Source organism: Petaurus breviceps, unplaced genomic scaffold, assembly GCF_028583685.1.
Source record: "Petaurus breviceps papuanus isolate PSGF00001 unplaced genomic scaffold, PetGlider_PUasm1.0 567, whole genome shotgun sequence".
Classification (NCBI taxonomy): Eukaryota; Metazoa; Chordata; class Mammalia; order Diprotodontia; family Petauridae; genus Petaurus; species Petaurus breviceps.
This window is the reverse complement of record NW_027186383.1, coordinates 5,884,072-5,895,227: the sequence shown is the minus strand read 5'-3', so window position 1 is coordinate 5,895,227 and position 11,156 is coordinate 5,884,072. Positions and strand designations below refer to the sequence as shown.

Genomic DNA, 11,156 nt, shown 5'->3' with positions numbered 1-11,156 from the left:
GGGAGGAAGGGAAGGTTAGGAAAACAACTCATCATTATCTGTAGTGTTCACGCTTAGGGCACCAGGGCCTGGGCCTGAGGGTTGAGGTTGTGACTCGCTCCTTTGGAAATGGAACAGAGGAGGTTGGTGAGGAGACAAAGGGTGAAACCAGCAGAGAGAGAGAGGAAGAGAGGTGGCTCTGGAATGCTTCATACTGCCTCCTGTTACTGAGACCCTGCCACTGTCTGTGCCTCGGGGCCTCAGGCTCCACGGGCCCGGGCTCTGCTTCGGAAAAGTTCATTTCCAGGATGTGACTCTGGAGATGCCGTATCGACTCCTCCTGGATGGAGAGGGGACCCTGGAACTCCACTTCGCAGAACCTGCATTTCAGTGTGGATGTTGCCCACAAACTTCACCAAAGATGTTGGAGAGACTGGGGGACCAGTAAGGGGACAAGCCTTACTCTGGGAGGTGGCTGTCGAACTTCTTCCAGCTTCTGCTGAAAGTCACTGGCTTCCTCACCTCAAAAAGGGGTCATATCCAGAGGTCAGGCTTGTCGGCGCTCAGACTTATTGATATTCTGACGCTGGTGTTCTTCTGCCTTCACCAAAGCCAGAGGTGAGGTGCCAGGGGACTCTCCCCACCATCTCCAATCCGGCCAGCTTCCCCAGGTCCTAGCTCACCCCCAGGTTCTTGTTCACCAGGGTGAGGCTGTTGGAGGGTGAAGGAGAGGGGCATTCATTTGTCCCCATCATGGCCTGAGTTAAGGAACTTCTTGGTGAAGGGCTGGCCACCCTGGATATAGCTTGGGTAGGCCCCCACCTTCTGGGGTCTGTGCTTGATCCACTCACTCAGTGTCTCGACTGGGGAGTCATTCGCACACCATTCTGTCACCCCAAATTGCTGCAGGTGAGCCCGAGCGTGACTGGCCAGTGCCTTACAATTCTCAAAATAGAGGCCACACAGCTCACAACAAGCCTCACTGGAGGTGTGTGAGCTTTTGTCATGAATGGTCTTGGTCTTGAAGGGCAGCTCTGTCTGTATATAGGTCTTAGGCTTCATTTCCCCAGACAGAAATCGGTCTTCAGGCAGTGGCTGCTTTGCTACCATGAGGGTGAGGAATCCAGTAGATGGCTTGGTGGCAAGAGGCAAGAGGTTCATCTCCCGGGGTACAATGTCAGAGCCAGACGCAGGCTTGCTGGGACGACCAGCCAATGGGGTCAGAGACAGGCCTGAAGCACCTTCCCAGGGGATTTGTGCCCATCCTCACCTAGGGGTGAGGACAGTTCTTCTGCAGCAGGTTTCCTTCTTAATGAGACATGGTTTGGCCTTCTTCAGGATCTCCCGCAGAGTGTCAATGAGTGAACTGTTAACTGACCACTCGGTCACCCCCATCTGCCTCAGGTGGGAGCGTGCATGGCTTCACAGGCCTTTGCAGTTCTCAAAAAGCTCACCACAGAACTCACAGTGGATGTCCTGGACTGGCTATGCCCGAAAAGGCAGATTCAGAGGTGCCATGTCCTCACGAGGTGACTAGGGCCCATCAGATGGGTGACCTTCACTGTGCAGGCTACCAGCCAACATCTCCCTGTTGATCTCCATCCTCATCTGGTCAGGTTTCAGTTTCTTCTGGAGGGAGGGAGGTGGCAGACCAGGGAACATCTTCCGAGCAGTTGGGGGTGGAGAGGTGGTTGATGAGTGGCCCAGGGGGCTGTGGTACATGAAGCTCTGAAGCACTTCGGGCCCCCACCCATTGCCTTGGCCAGGCCCTTTGGGTCTGGCAAGGTTGGGTTGGGAGGTCCTCTAGCCCGAGGCTGGGTCCAGTGCTTTAGGATCTCTTGCAGGGTGTCAGTGGGTGAACCGTTGACATACCACTCTGGTACTCCCATCTGCCACAGGTGGGAGCATGCGTGGCTTGACAGACCTTTGAGATTCTCAAAGAACTAGCCCCACAACTCACAATGAATGTCCCTGACTGGCTCTGGGCCCTGATGTGAGGTTCAGGGGCCCCTCATCCTCTGGTTGGGGCCACTGCGCCTTTGGGGAGCCTGACAGGGGGCTCAGGGGCAGCTTGGGTTCTTGGGGGGGGGGACACGACAAGGCAGGCTGCACCTTCTTGAGGAGAGGGGAGCCTGGTGGGTGGGCCCTTAGATGAGAAACCAGGGGGTGACTTGATGGCCTTGTTGATGGGGGGATCAGGGGGTCTGTCAAGTGCCTTGCTGAGGGTTAGCAGGCCTGCTCAGGGAGAGGCAGCAGCTGCCTCCTTTGGGGAGCTGGGTTTCTTGGCCAGGGATGGGGGCAAGGGCTGCTGTCAGGTTTTCCTTTCTGTTTCATCAGCTCGTAGAGCAGGTCGATGGGGGCTCGGCTACTTTCAGACTCAGCCACACCTAGATGCCTCAGGTGGGAGCGGGCATGGCTGGAAGGGCCTTTTCGGGTCTCAAAACAAGCACCACACACTTCACATGTTGTCAGATTCTGAGCCTTGGGATCTGGGGGCTCTTATTTGGTCCCATGGGGGAATCTCTGGAGACATCTGGTTCCCCAGTCTGCTCGTGGTCTGCTCTAGCTGCCCAGGTGGAAGAGCACTCTTTTTGGGAGCAGGGGTGAAGCCAGCTCCACAACCACCATCTCTTCTTCCTCAGAGGCCAGAACCGGTATGGTTCCCAGGCCCAGGCCTGCTTCTGCTCCAGCTCCTGGCCCTGGCTTGGGCCATTCCTCAGCGGCGGCAGCGTTGGCAGTGGGGAGGGGGACGGGACCCAGGAGACGGAGAGGGGCTGCCCTCCACCACTGACTTCCCATCCGCTTTTGTCACTCTGCACTCCACTCCAGTATTTTTGGCAAGAAAACCCAATGGACAAGTCCATGGCACCGCAAAGACTTGGACCTAACTGAAAAACAGTCCTTGTGTAGACCATTCCATTGGCTCTGCTTATTCCACTTTTATGAGATCAATAAAGTCTTTCCTTGTGTCTCTGTATTCATCATATTCATTATTTCTTATAACACAGTGATTTTCAGTTACATTCATGTATCACCATTTGTTTAACCTTTCCCCAGTCAATGGGAATCTACTATGTCTACAATTATTTGCTATCACAAAAGGTGGTGCTATAAGTGTTTTGATGTATGTGGGAACTTTTTTCTTGTTATTGACATCCTGGGACAATATAAGTCAAGTAGTGGAATTGCTAGATCAAGATAATAGATATTTTAATTACTTTATTTGAAAAATTCTAAATTGCTTTCCAAAAGGGTCACACGCATTCACAGTATACCAACAATGTATCAGTGTGCCTATCTTTCCACAACCCCTCCAGCAATCAACTATTCTTATTTTTTCACCATTGCCAGTTTATCTGCTTTAAGATCAAACATCAGATTTGTTTTTATTTGTTCTTCTCTTACTATCAGTGATTTGGAGCATCCTTTCTTATGCTTATGTGTTGTTTGCTATTCTTTGAAAACTGTTCTAAACCTTTGACTACTTACCTATTAGGGAATGATTAAAAAAATAATCTTTGTATCAAATATGTCAAATAAGGGACTGGTATCCATGATAATATAGCAATTAACTAAATTAGAGTACTCAAACTAAACTCTTCTGAATAAATAAGTAGGAAAAAGATATGAACAAAAAGTTCTCAAAGGAATTTTACCCTATTAATAATCATGTGAATGAATGCCACAGATCATGAATAATAAAATAAAGGCAAATCAAAACACCTCTTGGGTTTTCCTCAGACTACAAAATCTGTAAAGATCAAAGTAGATACTGATGGTCCATGTTATCAGCGTCATGTAAGACTATCACACATATGCATTGTTGGTGGAGCTATAAGTGAATTAGTCTAAGAATTCTGAAAAGCAGTTTGGAATTATACAAAGTCACTAAAATTCCCAAACCTTTTGACACATTTCTCTGTGTTTAGACATTTATCTTAAAGGGGTCAATGATAAAAAGAAAGGTCCCATATACATTGAAGTATTCATTGCAGTAATTCATATGTTAGCAAAGAAATGGAAACTTAGTGGGTGTCAATCAACTGGGATTGGAATAACAAAATTATGGCAACTGAATATAATGAAATTTGATTGTCCTATAGGCAATGGTGACTATAATAGAGACAGAGGAGCATAAGGAGATTTACATGAATCAATGCAATATGAAGTAAATGGAATCAAGCAAACTATATACATAATAATGACAAAAGTCGGGGCGGCCAGGTGGCTCAGCGAGTATAAGCACTGGCTCCAGTGTCGGGATAACCTGGGGATCGAATCCGGGCTCAGATACTCAGCACCACACCCAGAAATAACTGGCCGTGTAACCTTGAGCAAGTTACTTAACCCTGATTGCTTATAAAAATAATAATGACAAAAGTAGATATGGGGGTGGATTGTTAAGACAAGCACCCCAAAGTTCTAATGATCAAATTTGGATCCAAAAAGAAAGATGCAGAGAGTTCCCCTTCACTTTGAAGATAGGGGACACTGTGGGTCTGACACAGCATGCAATATCAGGTGCTTCTCCTATATTCGCTTTTATGAAAAGTTCCCTTGTTTTCGTTCTTTTATTAGAGGAGATGGCTCTCCGTGAGGAGAGGCTAGAGAGCGCTATTGTGGAAGATGCGGATAAAATAAAAGCAATAAAAACGAGGCATTTCAAGACTAAATTTGTCTCTTTGCTCCTTCTCTCTATTGATCCTGATTTGATCTTCTGGGGAAAATTTAAACACATTCAGCCCCTCTTCCACATGACAATCCTTGAATTTTTTGAAGAAAGTCATTATGTCCCATTCACAGTGTGCCTCTCCAGATCAAATGTCTAGAGTTCTGCACCATTTCATTTAAGTAATCCTCAGAGGGCATAATCTTGTGGCCCATCATCATCTTGGCTGGCCTCCTTTGGACATCTTTTGCCTCATCGATATTCTTCTGAAAAAGGAGCGCCCAGAACTGAACACACTCTTCTAAATGTAGTCTCTCAAGGTCAGGCACACTGGGGCTAACACTTCCCTATTCTTATTGAGTTGTTGCAATAGCTTAAAATCCTTTCTCAACAATCAAGAATTCCCAGTGAAGACGAATTGCTTATTTAAAAGTCATTATAGTTGGACAAATGGCATCTTTTCATGATGGGATGATGGCACAGGAATGACTAGTTTTGAGGAATCAAGCTCCATTTGGGACTTGGCATAGATATTTCTTGTATAAAGAAGCATGCCTTGTCATGCTGCTCTCCTGGAAATTTGAAATCAAAGACCAGGCTTTTCCAGCAATAACCCTGTATTTCTTGTGGCATTCACATCATCATTGTAAGTTCCTTTCTAGAATCGTTACATATAATAAGTTTCCCACCTTTCCCATAGGGATACAACACTCGTTCTGATTTGAGTGATGATTACTGTCACATGTGCCTTTTTCCTACTAGAAATAAGTCTCCTGAGAGCAAGAACGCTTTCCACTTTGCAGTATTGTCTGCCACCACACGCAGGTGCATGGGGCTTTGTTTACTCTTCCCTAAATCAAGGCTAAAAGTGTCATTTGAGGAACAAGATTTGTCTGGGTTGACACTCACCCTTCACATGAGTTTTCTTTTTAGCAACATACCCTACCCAAAACCTTCATTAAGGGCAAGAAACAGCAAGGTGGAAAAATTTGGCTTTGGACCAGAGGGCCAGTCAGGTGGGCTGCTAAAGAGGTCTGACACCAAGCATCTGAGAGCAGATGATCAACCTGAGGAAGAAAAAAGGAAGTTACAAGGGTGGGCAGTGTGGTATAATATAGAGTGCACCAAAATTGGACTCATAGAGCCATAGTCACATACTAACAATGTATATGACTCTGGACAAGTCACCAAGCATTTCTAGTCCTCCAATTTCTTTTCTATAATATGAAAGCTAAGGAGTAGATATGCAGTCCAATTTCATATCTCTAATCCTGTTACCTCTCTGGGTCTTCAATTTCCTTATCTCTAAAATGAGCAGATTAAACTAGACAGCATATGACATACCTAATGACTCTCATTTTATGATTCTATGATGTGTTGAGGTGCCTTCTAGCTTCAGATCCATGATCTTAAGTCTTCTCTGGGCTTGGGTGTCCTCATCTAAAAAATGAAGTGTTTAGGGCTAATGACCTCTGATATCCCTTATGACTCTATTCTTATGATCCTATGTCCCCCAATGTGATCATGTAAAAAAAAGCATTTTAACCTTTGCCCAAAGAGTTAGAGGGCTTCTCAAGGTGCTCAGAATAAACTCTACATTAGACAGTTTCTGCAATCATTGATGCTTCATTGGAATGGAGAAGCTGAGAAGAAAAACCGTACATGTTAATTGGTTGGTCCATAGAACGCACCAAGCTTCCAAAGATGTTCAAGTTAAGATTTTCTTCCTCTGAGGCAAAACAGGGCTTGCTGCCACACCCAGAGGGAGGCCTGCCTCAGTTTGCTGTTCCACAGAATCAGGATCACTGAGTGGCCAAAGGGATACAGCAACATGATTGACATACTCAATATGGAAACCAGCTTACTGTTTACCTTTGAGTGGCTCCAGTAGTTGAGAAAGTAACCCATATAGTACAATAAAATGAGGATGAGGAAGGAAGACACAGCTTTCATGGCTCGGACATGGGCTTCTATGCTAGGATCCCTGGAACCTGTGGCATTGAGTTGCATTTGTTGGGTGTGCCTCCACAGGGAGAGAAAAAGTAAGGAGAAAGAGATTGTAGATAAGCTTAAAGGAATAAGATTTAGAAGGCCCAAGAGGGCCTGGAGCATGAGAAAGTTACTCTTACTCACTTGCACCTCCTGTGACACATTTCTCTCCTTTCCTATACTAAAGATGCTACCATAATGATAATGCATTCTCTCCATCATTGGAAAGATAATCGATAAAGTGATAATCAAAGGCCCCCAAAGAAGCATGAAGACTATCTTGTCAATTTTCAATTTCATCCAGAGGAACAAGGAATTAGAGAAGTTGGTGATCTTCAGGAAGTAGAAGGTGCTGAGTATAGTGGCAAACCAAATATTTGAATTGTGACTCAGGACCAAGAAGACATCAACTATTCTTACATAGGTAGGTACATCAAAAGAGATTAAAATTAAATAGCTATTCCATATTATTGCACATGACAGTCCAATTCTGGAAATGGCCAGACTTAGCAGAATGAGATCACTTGGTGGCATTTTCTTGCTCTTGACCCAGTCAAAGGAATTCACCAGAACTATAAATCCATTTACCAGAATGCCTAATAGAGATTCACCAGTTGCCAAAACCATCAAAACTGTCTCCCCATTACTTAGCATGTCAGCAGAAAGGAGATCACTTAGGAAGTTACCAATATTTATAATATTTTTGATGCTACTGCTGTTGAATTAATTTTCATGCAGAATGAATATGGAATGATAGATATGTGCCTCTGAAACTTGATAATTCAGTAGTTTTCTTCTCTGCCTTTAATAAAGTTTCTGTCTTAGGCAAGAAAATGTCTAGTGTTCTCTTAAAATATCTTTTTTAAGATATCCTCTGTGTCTTCTGAAGAGCTCTTTTACCTCGGAAATCTAAATCTACCTAGGAAAGTCTCTCTCTCTCTCTCTCTCTCTCTCTCTCTCTCTCTCTCTCTCTCTCTCTGTCTGTTTCTCTCTCACTCTCTCTCTCTCTCTCTCTCTCTCTCTCTCTCTCTCTCTCTGTTGCATTTCTCTTTCCCCTTGAGAGGTGATCATGGAAAGGATTAGTCATGTTAAGATGCAAATAGGGAGAGGTCATCTTTCAATATTTTCCTTTTTGTGTCTCAGCCTGTTTTGCATTCAAACACATGAGCTATATATGATGAAGCTCACCCAATGACTTATAACATGGGAAATGTAACGAGGTCTTAAATGTAGAGGTTATGCTTCATCTGCATCATTTCCCACCATACTGAGTATGAATGTTATCACCTATTGTTTGTAAAATCAAATTCATGCAGGTTATTTCTGGTAAGTCACTTTGGGGTTTAAAAATTATAAATGAATTGCACTATAATAGGCCACTAATGTGGGTTGTTTATACTCTAAAGAAATATCTTTCTTTGAGTTTTCATGGCAACTCAGACAAAGCAGAATACCATGGCAATTCTACTATAAATGCATAACCTTAGTATCAGGAAGGAAAGCAGAAACTGCCGACTACTATCTTTGTGTTGAGTTCTGTGTACAATAGGCTTGTAGAGACAAAATGACAATAATTCACATTTATGTAGTGTCCTATGTTTTCCAAAGCATTCTTTGCAGTAACCTTTGGAGGTGTGAATTCAAGGGTTATTCATTTTCCTCTCTTTACAGATGATGGGACAGTTTTAGAGAGGTGAGATGACATGTCTAGGCATCACACAAGCAAGAGTCTGAACTAGGATTTTGACCCAGCTATATGCTGATGGGAAGCAAACTAGTAGAAGTATTCATCTACTTAAAAGCCAACTGATTTATTATAAATGTAATATTAGATACCATGCCCTTAGTCATCTTTTCACTTCCTAAACCCACAGCTGATTTTGAATGCTTGGCAGTTCAGCTCAAGAAAGGACCTCATTGTCCCATGTCAGGTGATTTTTCAAAATCCTCCTAAGATAATTAAAAAGGTAACAGTTCAATTTCCTAGCATAGCACTGGTAAACCATTCAAGTTTCACATGCATACAACAATGAGGTCAGCACAGTGGTTGTGTGCTTGCTCCCAAGCTTTTTACATGATGTTTTCAACAATCTTGTCAGACACATTCAACAAGGATGAAAGTGGCATCAAATTCAGCTACTGTATTAATGGTAAATTATTTATCTTGAAAAAGCTACAAGACATGACCAAAGTGGAGAGAGAATTTGTGGGTGACTTTCTGCTTGCAGATAATTGTGCACTCAATGCAGCCTCTAAGGCTGAAATTCAATAGAGAATGAATCAATATTCTGACACTTGTGCTAATTTTGCACTGACAATTAACATCAAGAAAGCCATTCTCCAATAGCCAATATTTCACTATCCATACATGTAATCATCAGTTACAGTAAATAGACTTTAAATGTTGTCAATAAGTTCACTTACCTTGGCAGCTTACTTAGCAAGGATATACACATAGAGGGTTGTATTACCATGCGTGAGCAGCTTTCCAGAAGAATGCTACTGTGAACAGCTTTTAAGGTTCTGATTACACAGTATAGTGAGCACTCTATTTATTCTATAACAAATCAAAGCAAAACACTCGCAGAAAATCAAGGTATAACATTCACAATATTACAGTTTATCACAATATAGTATTCTCAACAGCTTATCATTAAAATGGCCACATAGTTTTAACCAAAATGGTCACAATATTTAGAACAAAGAACAATCATCTCAAAGTACAATAGTCAAAGTCTTTCTCTCATGGGGCAACTAAGTTAACTCAATAAGTCACTTATCAATCAATTACTAAGTATCATTAATACACAAACCCTCCACCCCTAAGTAAACTACAATTTCATCATTACTCAGAACCCATGGAGAGGTCTTTTCATCTTGAGTTGGGGCCAGTTCTCAGATTCCCTGGATGCCCTTCCATGGTCCCAGATTCTACCTGGAATCATCAGACTGTCACCTGGGTTCAATGGCAGACAGCTCCAAATTCCTTGTCCAGCTTTCTGGGTAGGTCCTGCTCCACACTGAAGTTCACGGGGTTTAGTCCATCCTTCACAATTTCTGTTTCTGGGAATTCAAGGCTCAACCAAGCCACAAACAGGCAAAGTCCCTGAATCCTGGTCATGCTTCCTCAGTATTCTGCACTTGGTTCAAAAAATCAGAATCACTTTATCCAGACTGGGGGCAGGGGGCTGCTGGGCTCCTCCTGGCAGCTGCTTCTGCCTCCACAGTGCTCCAAGAAATTCTGACTGTGCCTCTCTGGGGCTTTTCTTATATACACAGCATTAGCTACTTCCTGTTTCAGCCAACCCCTTCCTATTAGTGAGTAACAGGAGACAGGAGTTCATACCTTCTGTTTCCCTAACAGAGGCTTGATCAATTACTAAGTGCTAAGTACCTGCTACCTTTGCCAACACAAAGGGATCTTCAAATTCAAATTATATTACCTTTACAATGGTGAGGTCTATGCATTCATTGCCAAAACTAGCTCAGTGTTTGGGAGACTCCAAAGGAAAGTATGAGGAAGAAGAGGTAAATACCAAACTGAAGATATACAGAGCCGTAATATTGACCTCTTGGTGATATGCCTGTGAAACCTGGAGAGGTTCATCATGCCCAAAGATTGAACCACTTCCATTTTAATTGTCTTAGAAAGATCCTGCAAATCATCTCACAAATTAAGGTACTAGATAATGAGCTCCTTTCTTGAGCTGAACTTCCAGGCATTGTAATGCCAAGCAAAGGCAACTTCCCAAAATTCAAGATACCAGCATAGGTGCTCTCCATTTTATTCAGTGACAAATTAAGAACAGATAGAATCAAAATTTAACATAATTCAAAATACAGCATTTACCAAGTGTGATTCAATAATCTCCAAGTACTACCCCACCCCTGGACATTATATTCATTTAATCAGTCACAAAGTCCCTGTTCTAAATACTACTCCACCCCTAGGCTGTACATTCATTTAGTCCATCACAAAGCCCCTCTTCTCAAATGGAGATTAGTTTCCAATCATAAGTAAAGTACATTCATTTGTTCAATCATAGAACACAAAAAGGTCAAAAGTTCCCCACCCTTGGATCACAATTGAATCTACCCCAGAGTTACAACAAGTTTAAGCACAGCATTTAATACTCAAATGGAGGCCTTTTCTTCATCTTGACATGAGGCAAGTTCTCAGCAATATTTGTTCCTGGGGAGACAAAGCTTAGCAAGGCCATAAGATACATTTCCAGTCTCTTCATTGATTCATTCTCTGTCTGCAGAACAGTCCTAGGACCCCTGAAAACATTAGCAAAACCCCCTTCCAGGATTACTGTAAACAAACAACAAGAAAATCCTTCTTCAGAGCTTCTGAACCAACAGCAAGATTTCAAGACCTCTGCAACAACAGGACTGTCCTTCACCCGTGGACAAATCTGGTAAAACAACATCAAAACAGACAGAAAAAGTACCAGCATAACAGCCATGTCTCCTTAGTCCTTGGCAGCTCTGGGTAGCAGCTCTCAAAAGTCCTGGG

General features: G+C 43.2%; 1 protein-coding gene and 1 pseudogene across 1 annotated transcript; both read right to left on the bottom strand.

Moving 5' to 3' along the window:
• Nucleotides 1-203: 203 nt before the first annotated feature.
• On the bottom strand, nucleotides 204-2,778 carry LOC138173181 (protein Wiz pseudogene; annotated as a pseudogene).
• Nucleotides 2,779-6,361: 3,583 nt separating this feature from the next.
• On the bottom strand, nucleotides 6,362-7,291 carry LOC138173180 (taste receptor type 2 member 7-like). The gene has a single exon (XM_069103064.1). It carries the CDS (start codon nucleotides 7,289-7,291, stop codon nucleotides 6,362-6,364), a length of 930 nt encoding a protein of 309 aa, XP_068959165.1.
• Nucleotides 7,292-11,156: the final 3,865 nt, after the last annotated feature.